Consider the following 19,112-nt stretch of genomic DNA (forward strand, 5'->3'; position numbering starts at 1 on the left):
GATACATCAAACATAATTTTTTTGCAAATGAAATTTATGTCATAGTTTTAATGAAGAATGTAGAGTTAGAATAAATCTATTTAAAAAAACAAAACAAAACAAAAACAACCCAATTAAACATAATTCACGAAAGCCCATATATTGTTGTACACTTAACCGTCTTTATAGAAAGAAGCAAATTTCTCATTAAACAAAGAATGTGTCCGACATTTGTGTCAGAGTCTTAAATTGTTAGATTTGTTATTACATCTGAGATCAGATTGTATGGTTCAAGGGAGATCACTCTAAAATATTAATGGCCACCGAATACGTGTAGAATTTCGATATAGAATTTTAATCGATATAAAACGTTGATTTGCAGTCTTGCCAGTTGATATTTTTGTTGCAAACATTTACCCAGAGACCTAGAACAATGTGGTTTATTTACGTTTTAAGTTGGATCGCTTTATTTATTCAAATAGCCATCATAACTTTATCCATTGGTAAATCCACATTTATTCCATGTTTTAATAATGTTGTTTATGATATATTTTTTTTGGACATGCATGACCCCTGTCTTTGTTTTTTGATTTGTTATCCAATCAAATTTGAATGATGATAAGCAGTTAGGTACAGGTTCATGACTCTACAGTCTCGATTTGTTCACAGGTTCATTTAAAGAGCCAGGTGCTTCATTTTTGGAGGGTTGATTTGTTAAATCTTGACGACACTGCGCATGATATCTGGGAACACATGGATTTGACTGGCTTAGCTAACAATTTCTTGTTCTAAGACTGACGTACGATTGGTAAAAAAAAATGGCGCATCTGTCCTGTTATTGCCATGTTACATCAGGTTGGTCTTGTAGCGACATTAAAGTGAGAAGCTGATAGAGCATTAGGCCTATAAAACCATCATCTTAAGAGATTCAAAGACATGTTTTATATACCCTTAGCTAACTGATCATTAAGGGTCATATTTAAGCCATTGATAAATATAAGAATTTTATTTCAGCTGCTGGCCTATATTATCTTGCTGAATTGGTTGAAGAAAATACAGTTTTCACATCCAAAATTATATTCTACTTAATCATTGTAAGTTTTCAACCATGAAACTTCTTTTAGTAGGCTCTCTAACTCTTTAGGTTTCCCCCACTCACTTTGGTTCACTGGTTCACTGCTTCTCAGCCATCCAATGTGATATTCGGATGGGATATCAGAAGTGTGTTTAGGGTCAAACATGTAATGTTGATTTTCAGTAGGCCCACCTTTGAGAATTTTCACCATGACAAAGGCCCAATTAGGCATAATTTTTGGTATCTATACAAAGCTGAATTATTAAGTAGTTAATCAAGATATTGCCAAATATTCTGAGATGTCACTGAGGTTGGCAAGTATTTACACATCTTTTGTCAATATGATTTATGATTTATATTAAATATATTTTTTTGATTTTTCCAGTTCACTTCAGTAATTCATGGTGGTATATTGCTATTTGAAGATTTCCCATTCTATATATCAGTACTAGGACTTGTAGCAAATTTCTTCCACTTCTGTGTTTTACAAAATTTTCCATATTTTTATATGACTTCTCCATCTTTTATTGGTTCTGTTGGTAAGTACTGGTATTCCTATTCAAATAACTATATTAAAGGGGTTGTAAAGAGGTTTTCCATTTGTTTTCTGTGTACTGGGTTAATTTATGGAATGGTTGATTGCAGTAAATGGAGAAATGCTGAACCATATTTGTGACCCCGCACATTGTATCAGGTATTAAGTTGCAATGCTCAGTAATGTGCTGGCAGTAAAATATTAAAGGGGACTCGAATCTGGATCAAAATGTAGCTGATAATGCCAGGAATCCAAATATACTAATAGCTACATACACCAAATGCTACTTAATACCTGGTTTGATGTAGTAATGGCATCAAAGTGCCATTTTGCTAGATTTATGCATGCCCAACAGACGTCTGACTAAAAATTGGAATAGTGCAAGTAGATGCCATTTCAACATACACCCATTGAATTGTACATTTGAAGTCAAATTTCAGAAGTCAAATTTATTGAAGTCATACTCTGAAAAAAGGCGTAACAAATTGATCAAATTTGATTGATCAGTAACACTGACACCCTAACTTTCATGATAGTTATCATTTCCTATTTTCATTTCAGTTTTGATAGTTATTAATCATTACTTAACTTTTAGTCACTTTTCACAAGTCTGGTACCCATTCTCAGAGGTAAGAATTTAAATAGATACAGTAGTCTGAAGATATACTTTACCACAGTACAATTCCAGTTATATGTAGCGTTATTCATTTTCAAAATCTGTAAAACCAATTAAAAATGATGTGCCAAAGACGTATGACTGTTGTTAAGAGCAAGCTGTTATTAACATTCTGGGTAGTTGTGACCAATGATGTTGTATGATTTATATTAGTTTGAAAGTAACAACACTTTGATCTTCTATGGTACCTTGCTAAACTGCCTAAAAACTAATTCTGAAGTATATATGCTGGGAATGTACCAAACTTTTGCGAAACAGAAGCATTTTTTATGAAATGAATTTTATTCAATTAGTAATTTTGTATGGATATTGAAGATATAGATAATTACACTAACAAGATATCTGTAGTCCTGTAGTCATTTGAGAATATTTTCCTGAAATGGGATAGTGGTTTTCCTGCAATGGTCATTAATGCAACTCAACTGTTTGTTTTTGTTGTAGGTAATGGCATACTTTACTGTTTGTTTATGGTTGGTTCCATTTGCATTTTTCGTATCCCTATCAGCTAATGAGTATGTTTTACCCACAACTACAGCATCAACAGATCGTTCACAAGGAGGACCAGGTAAATATTTTCTCATTTTGAATTGAAAGTAGCAAGTCAGATCAGTAAAAGTAGAGGCAACTTATTGCCAATCATCTATGAAATATATTAATATGAGTTATTTCCCTTGTTCTTCGAAACCCACTTTTAGGTCATATCACTCTAGAATTTACGGATTTTGACGAAACTTTGTGAAAATGTATATTTTCATCTAAAAATGAACCCCATTGAAAATAAAAAAAAAATTCAAATATTTGATATGGGTTATTGCCCGTGTTCACAAGCCATTTTTAGCTTACAAATACTCTAGAATTTAGAGATTTGGACAAAGTTATTGCCTGTGTTCCTCAAAACTCAATGAATTTTTGGCTGGTTAAAACAACAATATTATGCACAAGTGTTGAAAAAAAAAAAACCATACAATTCACAAAATATTTTTTGAGTTACTGTCAATGTAATCACTCAGGAAAGCACAGGTCTTGGATTTGGACAAAGTTATATCAAGGAAAGAGCCCGAAAACAAAAAAGTTCAGATAGTAGTATGTCTGAAGGTTGAATATTTCACACTGGTGAGATTGACATTCTGCAAAATATTCTTATTTAAAATCAAAGCTGCCAGACAGCATATGTTACCTTGCCTTGCAAGTTATTTTATTTAAATATGAAAAAGGTTAAGATATTATATTGCGTTTCATGTTTAATTTTTGTTTTGTTTTTTTGTTTTTTTCAGATCTTGTAAGCAGTTATTTTAAGAGTAAAGAGAAGCGATATGGACTTCTGTCTTTCTTTAAATATGCACAAGAAAGTATCTTACCTCAAAGAGTGAAAAAACAGTTTTGAATAGACCTTGGCATTAATTCTGTACCATGGAAGTTTACAACTTGATGTTAGATATCTTCAGAGAAAAATATTCTGACAGACATTTAAAAATTGAACAAATTGGAAAATGATGAATCTGAAGAAGATGAAATTGTTTTTCAGAATTTTGGTGCAACGACAATATGGATTTTTTGTCCTTTTTTTGTGATTTTCCTTGAATTATGCAAGTGCATGCATGTAGAAGAGCTTTTTTGAGACAGTATTGATAAATGTTGCTGAATGTTTTTTTTTTTTGTTCTGATTTTTTTGCCATGACAGATAATGGAACAGTGTCAACAGCCTGAGATGGGGGTACAAATAAGAGCAGACTGACTCAAAGGGGAGACAACTGTTAAGGTTGAAATTCATAATATGACAGAAATCTTTCAAATGCTTAGTTCTTTCACGAGAAAATTTTGTTGAAAAATAGAACCAATTGAAAAATAGAACTAATTGAAAAATAGAACTAATTGAAAAATAGAACTAATTGAAAAATAGAACCAATTGAAAAATAGAACTAATTGAAAAATAGAACTAATTGAAAAATAGAACTAATTGAAAAAAAGAAGTAATTGAAAAGTAGAATAATTGAAAAATAGAACTAATTGAAAAATAGAACTAATTGAAAAATAGAACCAATTGAAAAATAGAACCAATTGAAAAATAGAACCAATTGAAAAATAGAACCAATTGAAAAATAGAAATAATTGAAATAGAACTAATTGAAAAATAGAACTAATTGAAAAATAGAAATAATTGAAATAGAACTAATTGAAATAGAACTAATTGAAAAATAGAACCAATTGAAAACTAGAAATAATTGAAATAGAACTAATTGAAAAATAGAACTAAATGAAAAATAGAACTAATTGAAAAATAGGCTTAAAACTGCCCATTCTCAGAAATGTGTGAAGGTAAAATTCATCTGAAACTATCATTAAATAGCTTTATCAATTCTGAATTGAATGATGTAAAATATGATTAGTTTTGAGTTAGTAGGATTGGAGAAGGGGGCTTTAGAGACATTAAGTTGGTAATTTTACTGCAATGAAACACTATTGCCTTTGTTTGTTTGCCTCGTTCTGGATCCAATATGGCCGACACATGAAAAAGAATTAATAAATATTATTTAGCTTTAAGCATAATACCTGAAATGTTATTGATAAGACCAGATGTATTAGATATTCATTAAATCTTTACAAAAGATGGTAGTGGTTTTGATAACAATCCAGACACCTTTGTATAATTATTTGTTTAATTACTGTTTTCATTCTCACAAGGTTCAATTATGAATTATTTTAGAGATTTTTCAGTAGATGTAAGATGGAAGATATACATCCGATATTTTGAAGGTTATTATTCATAGTTTATGACAAGGCTTTGGTATTGCTTTCAATTCTATGCTAAAACACTTTGGTTTGTCCATTATTTTGAAGAATTGTGCTTTATATTACAATACTTGTGATGTCATAAGTCCTTTTTTGTTTGGAAAAAGTGGAATTAAGGTGCTGGCACATGAACGGTCTTGGTCGGAGGTTGTCAAGAGTTTCAACGACTGGCACATGAGGAGACAAAAATCTTCAGTCAGTCCACTATGTCGATAATCACGTGCGGAGCATGCAATGAAAGTAAAATGAATCTGATTGGATGATGACGGTCTGTCTTGCACAGGATAAAATCATCGTGGAGACAATTATCAAACTTGTTTGATATTATAAATCCTGGCGGAGACGCAATAATCTTTTTGTGGAAGAACTGGCACATGCACGATTTTACTCTTATCGGCCATAAAAATCTCCAACCAAGACTGCTTGTGTGCCTGCACCTTTATGCTCTCCAATGTTGATTACTTATGTCTACCATACATCAATGAAATCCAGTTTTGAGATTAAATATTTCATCTCATTCTATGTAAATAACATTTAGTATTTATTTATATTAATATCTATTCTAAATTGAGAACAAATTAGACACATATTATAGTCTAACCTAATGAAAATTCTGATATGGATGTTTCATGTATTTTCTGTGGGCAACTCCACATGTCATCTATAGTCTAACAATATTGCTATTCAACACATATTCCAAGAGTTGATATTTTAGGCGTTATTCAGTTTTCCAATGAAAGTGGTCAAATATTTAATAATAGAGAGTACTAATTGTTAATTAAGCAGTTTGACCTAGTTTTGGTGTTAAGCTTTATAATGGCTCGATATTACTTGTTGAAACCATTAAAATACGTAGGAGACATATTTCTCTACAATTAGGCGTTTATTTTACCCAAATCAGTATAGTAGCTTTTTTTGAACCACCAAATATCATAACAGGCTCGAAAACCATACTTAACCTTTTTAATTAGTTTTTACGATAAAAAATTAATGGGTGGATTTTTTAGTTGAAATTTGAACTGAATTGGATTGTTTAGTAGTAGGAATAGGTCTTTTTTTTGTCCCCTTTCAATGGTATAACAATTTAAACCAATCATCAAATATTGAGCAATTGATTGGTTTGGTGTGGAAGTTCCATACTTGAGCATTAAAAAATATTTGAATGTCAACTTTTCATTATGTACAGAATATTTCAAAGGTAGAAAATTTAGATAAACTTTTCCTACTAAACACACCCCTAAACCCCCATACCTCAGTAAGAGTGAGCTAGTTTTTGATTGTCTTTCTATCAAGGAAGAAATTATAGATAAAGAATATTGTGCTTTTGTATTATTAGGTGATTTAAGATGCTAAGTAAAGATGTTTAAAAATACAAAACAAATTGTTTTTGCTCTTTCTGTGAGCTAAATATTCACTTTAATTAAATGCTGAAATAAGAGTTGTAATAGATACTGAAGTAAATATCTATATCCCTTTAAGTGTATAGGGCAGAATATGCTGAAACAAATGGAAAGTTTAAAAGAATGCCAATCTCTGAACATACATAGTTTTGTGGAAATGTTGCAAGTCTAGTTGTCCAGTGTAACTGAGCAGTATCTTAAAGTGATACTATGCCTTAGAATGAACATCAAATTTAAGTTCTCAAGAATGGTCAATATGAGTATATATTCATCAGTGAACTTACCTGGTGTCATTAAGTTACAACAGAATCCATGGAAAATCTGGAAAATTGGAAAAACTGTCATTTCTGAACTCACTGAGACTAACATTTCTGAACTCACTGAGACTAACATTTCTGAACTCACTGAGACTTTGCCTTTCTGAACTCACTGAGACTTTGCCTTTCTGAATATATCAATATCAAAATCCAAACATAAATATTTAATAGACAAATATAAACAAATATTCAATCAATCAAATTTACATAAAAGATTAAATACAAATAACAGTATTAAAAAATATAGAATATTAAAAAATAAAGACAGTTCAATATCATTACAATGCTGAAAATGGTTTTTGGCAAATATTTTTTGGAATGGATAAGATTTAACAGCAATATCAGGCTGTCCAGCGGCCATAAATTTATTTTCAATTTGGCTAAAATCAAGAGGAAATCCTAGAAAAGTCTTTACTTTTTATGTACATTGTCAACAAGAATGCTTTCCGGAATGGCCTCAGATGCATGCGAATAAAACCTAATTTGTAACATTTTCAGTTTCTTTAGTGTCAAATGTCTAAAAATTTGCTTGAATGTTAAAAAAATATTATATAATATTCATGATTATATATGATATCTTTTTGAGTGTCTGAATACATCAAGTCATAAAGGAGATACACAAAAGTGGGTATGAATGCACGGATAATATACTTTTTTGAAGTAGATAGTGACAGTTTTATTTACTTTAACAGTTAATCTTTTACCTTTCAATATCACTTTTTAGAAATATGCTTAAAATTCTGGCCTCCTTTTCACAAAACCTCCTGAGTCCAAAAATTTTCTTAAAATTTCTTAAAAAAACCCCAAAAATTTTTTTCACTAAAATAACACTTAAAAATTTGGCTTAACTTACGACAGGTATACCATTTTCCTTAACTCAATAAATGCTTCAGAATAGATGAAATTTGCCAATTTCTGTTTTGAGAACTTATTAATATTAAAGAATTTATGTTTTTACATTTTCCCTGCATAATTTGCCTTATTTTGCTATTATGACCTTCAAACGTTAAGATGACGCTATAAATGTCAAGGTGATGTTATTGCACGCTTCAAAATCTTACCACCATTTTGCAGAAAAATTAGCAAAATGTCAGAACTCATGTCCTTTTTAAAGTATTAAGGGGACTTATGATTTTTGAACATTTCTAGTACTTCTGAAGGTTATTTACATATATTCAAGACTAAAATCAACCTCTCAAAATGGCGCAACGGTACCTCTAAAAGAATCTTTTCATTGGAATGTAATTAACAACATAAATGTCTTGAAAGTGGACGGAATTATGAAAATGGAGAATCATACTCTACAATGTGTAAACCGATAAAATTTATATTTTAAAGAACATTTTAAGAATGTCGAGCTTGTTTTGAAGCTGATAATCCATAAAATTTATACAAAAAAAACAAACAAATTTATCACAAGGAACTATCATAAAATCACCTAATATGAATGTACAGTATACATTCATTAACTAAACTTGAATCATTGTTATAACAATACCTACATCGGTTAGATTTTAATACCTGAACCACTTGTTTTAGGAAAATAATTTGACTTTGCCATCTGTTTCATCGCTTGAGCCACCATTGCAGAAGGGAAATCTTCACTGGTCCAATCAGTAGCTTTACTGAGACCAGATGAACTGCTTTTAGCAGAAGATGGTGGTTTCATTTTTAAACTGTTCTTAAACAAAATGGATGACACATCACTACAAAGATGTAATGATACCTCATCTCTGGGTTTAACTTCCTCTTCCAGTTTTTTCTTAGTTGGTAAGTCAATGACGTGTTTGGGTTTAAATAATATTGGTCGTTCAAGAATGGATGGATCTCGTGACAGAACCTTGTCTTGTACATCTTTGGGAAGGTCAATTGCTCTGGCCTTGGCTGAGGCAGATTTTTCTTTCTTCAGTTCTTTAGGTCCAGCATGTTTACCATCATAATATTTCTGCTCAGGTTTTGTTTTTGGCATTAATGTGAATTCATCGCGCGGATATTCATCTTTAAGGTGAGGCAAATATTCAGGTTTGGGTACATTGGTAGCTGTTGTAAGTGTCCATGGACTGTCATGTTTGGCCAGGATCAACTTGCTCTTTGTACGTTTCTCCGGAGAACCTGCAACCTGAGGTTTGTTTCCTTGTCCATCAAAATTTTCATCGTCATCTTCTTCAAACTCAAAAGTATACTCTGTGTTGTAGGTTGGATCCCGTTTTAAAGACATAGACGTCTTTTCTTTACCTGGACTTTGAGTTGGCTCACGACTTGTTGGTGTGCGGAGCTGACTATTTGATCTTGGTGGGGCCTTACTATTTGGTTTCATCAAGGGATGTTTGTCGGGGCTATTGGTCTCTCTTGCACTTTCGTCATAATTATAGTCCATTTCTGTCTTCCTACCAGTAGGTCCAGTAGGTCTCTCTTCTAGGTTTCTAGAAGCTAGCCAGTCTTTGAAAGCCTGTTGTCCATAAAACTCCTGAGAAGTATGTCGTTCTTCTTCTTCTTCAAGGTCTTTCAGTACTTGTTGCATCTTTACCTTCTGTAACTGATTCATTTCCATGGCAACATGGTCTTTTTCTTGGTGCCAAATTTCTGCTGCCAGAATTCTAAAAGGGTATCAAATGTTTCAAATGAGCAACAGAAATGTTCTGTCGCGTATACCTTTTGATAATAACAGAAAAAATTTTCAAGCCATTAAATGAACCATATATGTTACTGTAGAAAATGACGCATTTGTCATTATGATATAATAGTAAAAGCAATTGCAAAAAAAGGAAAGATTAAGTTTTCTTATGGTGCTTATAATTATTCAATAATCGATTTAACAGATGAGTTGACAGGCTGCAGAAAGTCTTAGCCATGGACTGTAGAAGTAAAGTTCAGCATCAATCAATGTTTTATTTGTTAAAAAGACATTATCTCTTAAAACCAAATGAAAACTTATAATTTCAACTTTTTGTAGCATTTTTCACAATGACTATCAAGCAATTAGCTTGCAATTAGTTTACTAATAAAAAATAGCATAACTTTGTTAAAGGGACAGGTTCGCCATTTTTGGGGTTGATTCGGGTCTTAAACATTCTTCAGAAATACTAGACTTGTATGAAACTCACATAATTTCGTCAAAATTATCCCAAACTAGAAATTTTACTATTTATTTCTATGTTTTTTCTATATATGGCAAAGTCTCAAGTAAAGACGATTCATCGTTTTAACTTTCAAACACAGATAATTTTGGATATTGATATGAAGGCTTAAATTTTGAGCTGTGAAAACTAGTAATGATTAGCTTAGCCAAAAAATTACCGTTTCTGATGCTAAGGCATGATTGTTCAAACGTATGCCGAACTTGCCCTTTAAGTTAACTTAGACATACCTGCCACATTTTCTATGACTCCAAAGTTTAGATAGATCTAATGGTGTATTTCCACGGCAATCCTTGCTATTAACACAAGCCCCATTTTCTATTAATAACTTTAAACACTGAACGTGACCTTCACTAGCTGATTGGTGGACTGGGGTTATAAGGTCATCATTAGTTCTGAAATTAAAATTCAAATTATATAATGAAATTATCATATTTTACAAAGTAGGAGTTAAAAATCACTGTAATTGTCGCAAGCCCCCATTCAGTAACTTGATCATCTGGATTATACTGATTTAATCCCATTCTAATGAAATTCCATTGAAAACTCAAAGAGCTGTATCAGTTTCATTATATAGGAGCAAGGACAATAACTCTGTTGTTGAAAATTTAAACTGTTTTTAACTATCTAAAAAGTCAAATTTTTCCAAATATCACATAACACTCGCACGGTGGGTGCATAAATGATAATTCTTAACACACATGGATTTGAAGGCTTAAATTTCCATGGCAATAAGAAGAAACAAAGAGTGGCATCTTTAGAATCCAACTGAAGTGGCAACATAAAAAACTAAAGCTTTAAAAAACAGAGGCAATTTGGTATAATTTAAATGAGACTGAAATTCATCTAGAATAACTTACACAGATGGGTTGGCACCTTTCTCTAACAAATATTTTAAACACTGTAAAGCTCTTTTTCCAGTTTGATTACTGATTACCAAGTGAACTGGTCTCCAACCTGTAGAACTGGCTTGATTAATATCAAACTTAAACTTTTCTACACACAGTTTGAGACAATCTAAACGGCCATGTATAGCAGCTAGGTGAAATGCTGTTAATCCCTGAAATTTGATATAAATTTTATTAAGCAAAAGGAGGGTTCAAATAGAGCTATTTCTACCTTAAATGGGCTTTCATAGTTTTTTTGTCTGCCAAGCCACATATTAATGATGTTTAGAAACTGAATCCAAGTTAGAGTAAGCTGGAAACAACATGAAGTTCCTTAGCAACCACCAAAACTGAACCCTTTAGTTTGATGAATGAAATAATGGAGGAACTTACATTCTTATCAAAATTGGATATGGACCCACTGTCCTTTAGACTCTGCTTTAGCCATTCTACATCACCTATAGCTGCAGCCATAAACTCGTCGTCGGCTATCTTTTTTTCATTCACCATCCGTGTTCTCCGTCGTCGAGTTGATTGTCCATTTTTAGCCGAAGATGCTCCGGTCTGGGAGCTTGATGTGTGAGATTTATCAGTCTGTTCAACAGCAGACGACATATTCCTTTTGTATTTAGGGGCTAATAATTTGATCGAAATAAAAAGGACAGAATAATTAATTAATTACAAATGTCCAACAAAATATCATTTTGTTTGTTTACGTCGCCATTACGAGCACCATGCACTTCCGGTAGTCACAATCTTCCATGTCTTTTAAGGTCATATCGACATACTGACGAAAAATATTAATATATATGTAAGGGGAACGGTTTTTTCCTTATATTTTCGGCTATTTCAGCTAATTATCTTAAATCTTGCACCTTGTATTACCACGAATCTTGACTTTGTGACCTAGGCCAGTGCGTTTCTAACTAGATGACGCGGGGGAAACAGCGAGTGTTTCAATCAGATACAATCTTCGAAGCTCTATATTAGATGATTGAAATCCCCAAAAATATAATTGGAAAAAAGGCCCCAACCCCCTTCTAACATAATCATCATAACCGACCCCAAAGGATATCCGTAAAAGTTCAAGTGTTCAACATAGCTCTGCAACATATCCACCTAAGTGAACATATCACGGTAAATATTTATTATTATTTACCGGAACCATGTGAATAGCGTCACGTGATTCTGGTATTATAAATATCAATAGTTGTTCTTGTTGTAATTGTTCTTCCATATATAAAGTATGTCGTGTTAATGTTCTTGCTGAATTTGGAGCAAAGTAAGCCTAACTGCACTTGTCTTTATTTGCAATAACTCTATCTTTGTTTTCTTTAACGTGCGAATAGACGATGTACGGTGTCCGCTGAATAGTGTTGGGTGTTCCAAGATCACAAGAAGAGAATATACTTCCTTTACATCAATTATTAATTTGAGTAATAAAGATTAAATTGAAATGCTACTATCAATGTTCTGTGCTGCGTGCTAAAAGAAATTGCAACATTGTAAATTCTGAAAAGATTGAAATAATACAATGTTGACAAATAATACAAAAAGAATTGTTTAAAACACATAATGCAATTGTTTCAAAGCCTAACCAAACGCTTAGTGCAAATATTGGGAAATTGATCTTGACTTTTCGTAGAATATCGTTTGACAAACAGAGAAGAATTTTTGGCAGTGGAATTATAGGTTGCAACAAAAGGGTATGATTTGATATTTAGACCACTTGGTACAATGGTTTGCAATTGATCGATCCAGAAACTCTGCAATCGCTTAAATTTGGGTTTAACGGTAGGTAATAAGGGAACTTTTTCAATGGATATGACAACAATATTTTCAATGGAATGATTGGGTAGGTTGAAATGATTCTCGATTGGTCTATCTTTCTTCTGAAGTATATCGAAACGATGCATGTCGCTAAAACGAGTAAGCAAAGCAATTTGAGTTTAGCCAACATACTGAGCATCGCAGTTTTTACAAGAAATTAGGTAAGTTACATTATTATCTATACATGACAGAACGTCCGACATCTCAAATGTTTTCCCGCTTTTTTATTTTCAAAATGATGAGAATAACGTAGATATTCGCAGGGACGACATCTAGTGATACAATGTCTTCAGGTAAATTGAAATATAAGGTTCAGCGATTTAACATTTGAAAGACACAATTCCTGCCCAGAAAACTCACGTTAAAACAGTGGTTCAACAAAATGAGTAGGATCTGTGGACTTTAGTGGGTTGGGACCCCTGTCCCTTCCCTCAGGAATTTGTTTTAAAACATATGCTCTCCTGCGTTTTTTTCTGGGGGTGAATTTCCGTAGACTTCGTTCAACCAGTCGCTGTGATAAATGAGCCACTACGGGAAAATGACCCACTTTTATGACTGAAAATTCTCCTCTGTATAAAATCATATTATCAAATGATAAATTGGTTAAGTGGTTAACATTTTCATCAACCCAAAGGAAATTCAAGACTAAGTTATATTTTGTTATTGATATTTCAATTCATACGAAAATGAAAAAATGCCAAAATTCAATTCAGTTTAACAGTGTAGTCAGAGGGTAGGCCTAATACTCAATCCATCGTGTACAAACTACACGCTCTTCGTCATACTCTCACTTGTAAAATAAGACATAAAAAACACGTATTGGGAATACGACAAATTACACCGTGCAAGTGATAACCTATTAAGGGAAAATGTTGAGTGGAATTAAGCGGATAATGAAATGTTACTAGTAACAGTTCTCGGATTACAGAATTTACACTTTACACTGTGTGTTGAAAAGGCGCACCAATCAAAGATGGTAAGCGAAGTAAAGGCAAGTAAATAGACAGATCTGATTTTTTTTAAAGTGATACTATACGTCTTATAATGAACATCAAATTTAACTTTTCAAGAATGGTCAATATGAGTATATATCCATCAGGGAACTTACCTGGTGTCAAGTTACAAAAAATCTCTGGGAAATTTGGAAAATCGATAAAACTAAGTAATTATTGAAAAACGCTTAATCTTAATTTTTCAATAGTTAATTGCATTTTTATGGATAATTATTAAGTTCTTTGGATTTATCGGATTAAATAAGGATCCTGTTATGTTATAACCTGATTTACCTGATCTTCGATCTGTGTTGAATGCTTCTAGATCACCTGTTATAGTTTGTGTTATTTATGACACCACGTATGTTCACTGATGAATATATGCCCTTATTGGTGAAGTTTAAAAATTAAAAATGTTATATTCATTCGTAGTATTCCTTCAACAATCTATGGACTTACTCCACGTACCGTATACTTATAAATCTTCTCACATTTCTCAAAACCAATGAAGGGCTAAGTCCAAAATCAATTGTAAAATTACAAATTTAATTGGGAATCTCCAAAAAAGGTGGAGAATGGAGTGGTTTAAAGTAAATAGGTACCGGCATGAATTGTTTGAGCAATTGTTTTACCCACGCAAAGTCATTCTTCTATATAAGGAAATGAAATGAATGGAGTTGTACGTCCTACTTTTCTGCGCTATGTATGTGATAATAATGACGGACAACGCCATGCAGGGAACAATGAGAGAAATTTTGCCAGGACGGCGGCATTAGCCTGCTCTTTTTCGATTTCCAACTGTCAAGGCATTCTTCTAAGGGGCAGATTCGAAAAGGCCTTGAATATATGTAAATAATGTTCAGAAATACTAGAAAGTCTATTTTCCTCGCGTTCTCGTGAGCGAGAAGTCGAGAGTAGATAATTATATGGCCGCAGTCGACTTCCAAATATTACTTGCCACAATTTTGAGACAGGTACGTTTTGTGGACTTCTAGTTTTGTAAAAGGAATAGGTTTTAAAATTTACATTTCTTTTTACAAAAATTTAATTGTTGGCCTCGGGGAGTACATGACCTTATTAATCTACAAGGTAATTTTGACACAACTAATGTGATGTTAATATTTAGTAAAGTAAGAAGGTCATTTGGAAAGGTTAATAACCTAAGATAAAAATTCATAATAATATATTAAAAATTTTTTTTTATATATATATTTATTAAAGCAATGAATGAAATAACTGGGGTCAAAAAGAAGGGAGTTTATCATCTAAAATAACAAAGAAAAGTGAAAACTTTCAACGAGATAACTCGTAAAACCGGTTCGAATTATTAATAGTCAGTATATGATCTAATTGGCCACGAACAAGCAGTTTTTGATTTAAGAATAGGCTATTACTATATTTTTGGATTTTTTTTTTCATATAATAGCAGTGGGTAGGCTATAGTTTTTTGTAACTCTGAGTAGTTTCGTTTGATTATACGGGAATTTTGGAAAGGTATGTTACTACAAAAAACGAAACAAATGGTATTTTTGGGAATCAAACTGAATATTGACACCAGAAAGTTTACATAAAATAAAATACTACTTTTATGGAATACATTTACCATTACATGTCTGTATCATTGACTGATGAAGACTAGAGAGAACTCTAGTTGAAACGTCGCCTGTAATAAATATAGTAATTGTATTCCATAAAAGTGATATTTTATTTCTTATTCATGCCGATTACTAAATGCCATTCAAGGAATAAATCTTTGTTAGTTTTAAGATTATATGATCATCAGGTGGTACTGATTTACCCTGTGCTGTAATAAAGGAAAAACTGATTTATACATGTATAAATATTCTTCAACCCGCTGGGCCTATTACATAAAGTATATATGAAATTATGACTTGTTGGACCACATTCCGTTACCTTAAACAGAAGACTAACATCTCGAAGAATCACTTTACTTATTTTGAACATGAAAGGGCATCCGTTAAAACATAAAGTGCGAGTCGTCTCGCCCTGATTATAATGAGAGGGCTTCGCCCTAACTGTTTTGTAAACAGGTAAACAAAAAATAGTTAAAACATGTGAGGCTGAAACGTTTCAAGGACACCAATGTCCAGATATAATATTGTTTTCGAATAAAATTGCAAACTTGCGACACACTCCAAATATGAGATGAAACTGATACAAACGTGTTATTGGCCCGTATGCACCATATAAAATCAAATTAAGAAGAATAGAATTATTATTATTATTATTATTTAGTTAAATGTATTTAAAGATAATTCTATTTTTTGTATGCACCAACTAACAATTTACTAAATATATTTATCTGTACTGTGGTCTGTAACCACAGACTATACACAATCTATATGATAAAAGAGTCTAAAGATTGGTCACTAAGACATATTTCTTATTTAACATTTTAATCACTGTTGTATGTAGTGTGGATGTCTTGTAGTCCGAAACTCTATAGACTCTCATCTGGTGTCTTATAGCTTTTATGACAATTATCAACAAGAGTAAGATCAAACGATATCTTTAATTCCTTCTATTTTTCGAAGGAGCAAATGAACGTCATGATAAATTTGATATGAAATCCATATCATGTTTCATTTTTGCAAACTATTAGTGATATTCAACACCGATTGCTTATTCAATCTAAACCTTGCTTTAAATTCCTCCTGCGAAAACCATGTGAAGGGGCCCGGGCGATCCCTGACATGTATATTGATGGGAATAACACGGTTGATTTCACCAAGTTCATCTAAATCGTCGAAATAATCGTCCATTTTGAAACATTGAAGAGCCACAAAAGGAATTTCTACTTATTTACAAATAGAATTAAAAGTTAAAACTGGTCTCGACCAACTTTAAGTTTAGCATTAAATTAGCCAATTTTTAAATACATTTAAGGTAATTCTATGTGGTGCATACAAAATATAGAATTAAATTAAAAGTTAATGTTATTCGGTCAGAATAGAATTAAATTAAGCTTAATTTCATTTGGTGCATACAGGCCATTATCTGTAATAATTTCAGCAGGCCTTCAAATTAGCTACAAACCTGGTTGGATGTTGAAAACGCCATCTGATGATTAACCTTAAAGTTATCCCGATGAGCCATCTTGCCTCGAGGAGCGAACTCCCCATGCTACCCTATACGGGAGTGAGAGCCGAACCGGGTCTACTCTCGGAAGCACCGTTATAGGGTGGGGTTTGGTTTGCCACGACTAAGTGATTGTTTAAGTTCTTGTTCCGTTCACCGATAGGCGGTGATTTTAATTATCCGACAGCCTTCGACAGCTCATTTTAAATTCAGAACGATTTTTCAATTCTGCGGAAATATGTATCAATGGTAGGCAAATAGCATAGGATAGGCCGAGTTGAAAATTCGTTTTTTAGAAACAGAAAATCGAAAATGCAGTCGCCGACAACCTATGCTCACAGCTAAATTAAAGACAAGGTTCAATTCAATATAAGATGATGGCTAAAAATTGGATCTGTAAAGGCTTACGATAGATATAGTCTAGTCATAAAATTTCATATTAAAAAATGAAATGAAAAGATTTCTTTATTGTTTCATTTCATCATATCTGATTAGAACATTCCAACTTTTTATTGCAGCCAGCGTCATGGAAACGCATTTTTCAATTCTCGAATATCAAGTCTCAAATTGAGCTGTCGGAGTAGTCGGGGAATTACAGGCCAAATTTTATTGTATGGACATACATTTTAACAAAATATTTTCACTGTTAAAATGGTGCTCAATACATCAATAATTGTAGAGCGATATAGAAATGTTAAAACAGAACCTAAATAAAATACATGTCCTCGTTACTTCTATACATTATACATTTATTGCCAAATAATCAATTCACAATTTAAAAATTATTCAAAGGATTAAAGTAATTTGACTAGTTAAGGCTTGAAGGCTATTGAAAAGTGATCAATATAATTCGTTTTTTTAAAACGGTTACTAATGGTGTTTATTCAAAGGGGTGTGACAGATCTTTTGTAAGCTATTACCTTAATACCTTAGTGGTATAATCCCGCCAAAACCTACGCGTACGTGAGCCGATTTTAAAATAACCCACACCGACCTGAAACTACGAATAAAAAATCGCTTTAATAACGAATTTCACTGTATAATATTATGTCATGAGTACACAAAAACATCCGGTTAAAACGATGTGGAAAATATTTTTAAAAATGCATTTAAATACATATTCATGAATATAAATTGATGAAACTGCTCTGAAATATCTTCTACATGAGAGAGAAAAAAGGGGTGAAGAAGTTTTTGGGGTTATCGATTTTAAAATTTGCCGTTTTTGACAATTTTTTTTTCATGAATTTGCTTTCATTTCGTGAATTTTAACCAACCCCTGCATTTAAAACATACGTGCATGGTTTAACAAAATAAACACCATCGAATATGGTTCACATTAAATGTTTATTTAATAAAATCATGTGCTAAGAATAATATTATAAACACTGGTCAATGAACATTTTTACATCAGTCTATCAAAATGTCTAATATAAGATCTAGACAAATCTTTGAAAATAGATGGAAATACAAGATTATCGGCCCAGCAAAAAATAAGAATATATATCTGGCACATTACGTCATGACCCACACCGTACGAATTTTGCTCATTATACCGTTCAATAATCCGGTCGCTTTTAAAACATACGCGTACGCGTATATTTTAGCGGGATATTGCCTTACCTTAATATATAACACGTATTATCAAATTGTGACTTCCTATAATAATTAAGGTTATTTCATTTTTGACAGGGATGTTATCAGAGCAGATATAGATGAACTCAATTCAATGAAAATTTGAACACAAAATCTTAAGATGGAAAGAGTTGAAAATTAACACAAGACTGAATTTCGCACAGACCTATCATACGTTTTCATACCTCGAAGTGGTAGCAGGCCATAAATCAAACAGCTACCAATCGTGATATGATCTTATCAACAAGTGAGCAAGTCATCAACCAGACCGATCAATCTTCAAGTGAGTATTGTTCAATGTTTAAGACACTGTAATATAGTTAAAATCCTGATGTCAAAACTATACGACAGAAAACCTCATATTTAACTAAGTAATAATCTATAAAAATGAGTAATATATATAGGCTATGACACCAGCTGGTAAGGCTAACTGAGATATTCTTATACTCAAGTTTGAGACTATAAATTGTATGTCTTTTCTAAAAGGTAGTATATCTTTAACATTATCTAAGCTTATCAATAATATTAATAGTGTTCACAGCTCGCCGTCGAAATTTGAGCCTTCAAATCCACGTGTCCGGAATTACCTAGGTTTGAATTTTAAAATGACGAATCGTCTTTTTTTATATACTGCCACATCCCCGTTCGTCATACCTCCAAGACCACGTCAAAACCCGTATTCGTGATACGATGTTTACATATATTCAAGACTCAAATCAACCCGCCAAAATGGCGAAAATAATAAATATACATTTTCAAT

The 19,112-nt window shown here is 32.3% G+C and overlaps 2 protein-coding genes across 2 annotated transcripts; one reads left to right on the forward strand and one right to left on the reverse strand.

The window, feature by feature from the left end:
• Window positions 1-412: 412 nt before the first annotated feature.
• Window positions 413-3,649, forward strand: LOTGIDRAFT_119829 (hypothetical protein; the record flags this gene model as incomplete). The annotated part of the gene is made up of 6 exons (XM_009058034.1): window positions 413-482; window positions 994-1,073; window positions 1,440-1,593; window positions 2,151-2,218; window positions 2,707-2,812; window positions 3,540-3,649. The coding sequence occupies 6 exons, from the start codon at window positions 413-415 to the stop codon at window positions 3,647-3,649; spliced, it is 588 nt and encodes a 195-aa protein (XP_009056282.1).
• A 4,630-nt stretch (window positions 3,650-8,279) lies between these two features.
• LOTGIDRAFT_232824 (hypothetical protein) lies at window positions 8,280-11,455 on the reverse strand (the record flags this gene model as incomplete). Its single annotated transcript, XM_009058035.1, has 4 exons — window positions 11,190-11,455; window positions 10,770-10,969; window positions 10,140-10,304; window positions 8,280-9,369 (listed from the first exon to the last, which is right to left on the reverse strand). The coding sequence occupies exons 1-4, from the start codon at window positions 11,409-11,411 to the stop codon at window positions 8,280-8,282; spliced, it is 1,677 nt and encodes a 558-aa protein (XP_009056283.1). The 5' UTR covers window positions 11,412-11,455.
• Window positions 11,456-19,112: the final 7,657 nt, after the last annotated feature.

Source organism: Lottia gigantea (assembly GCF_000327385.1).
Source record: "Lottia gigantea unplaced genomic scaffold LOTGIsca_32, whole genome shotgun sequence".
NCBI classification, from domain to species: domain Eukaryota; kingdom Metazoa; phylum Mollusca; class Gastropoda; family Lottiidae; genus Lottia; species Lottia gigantea.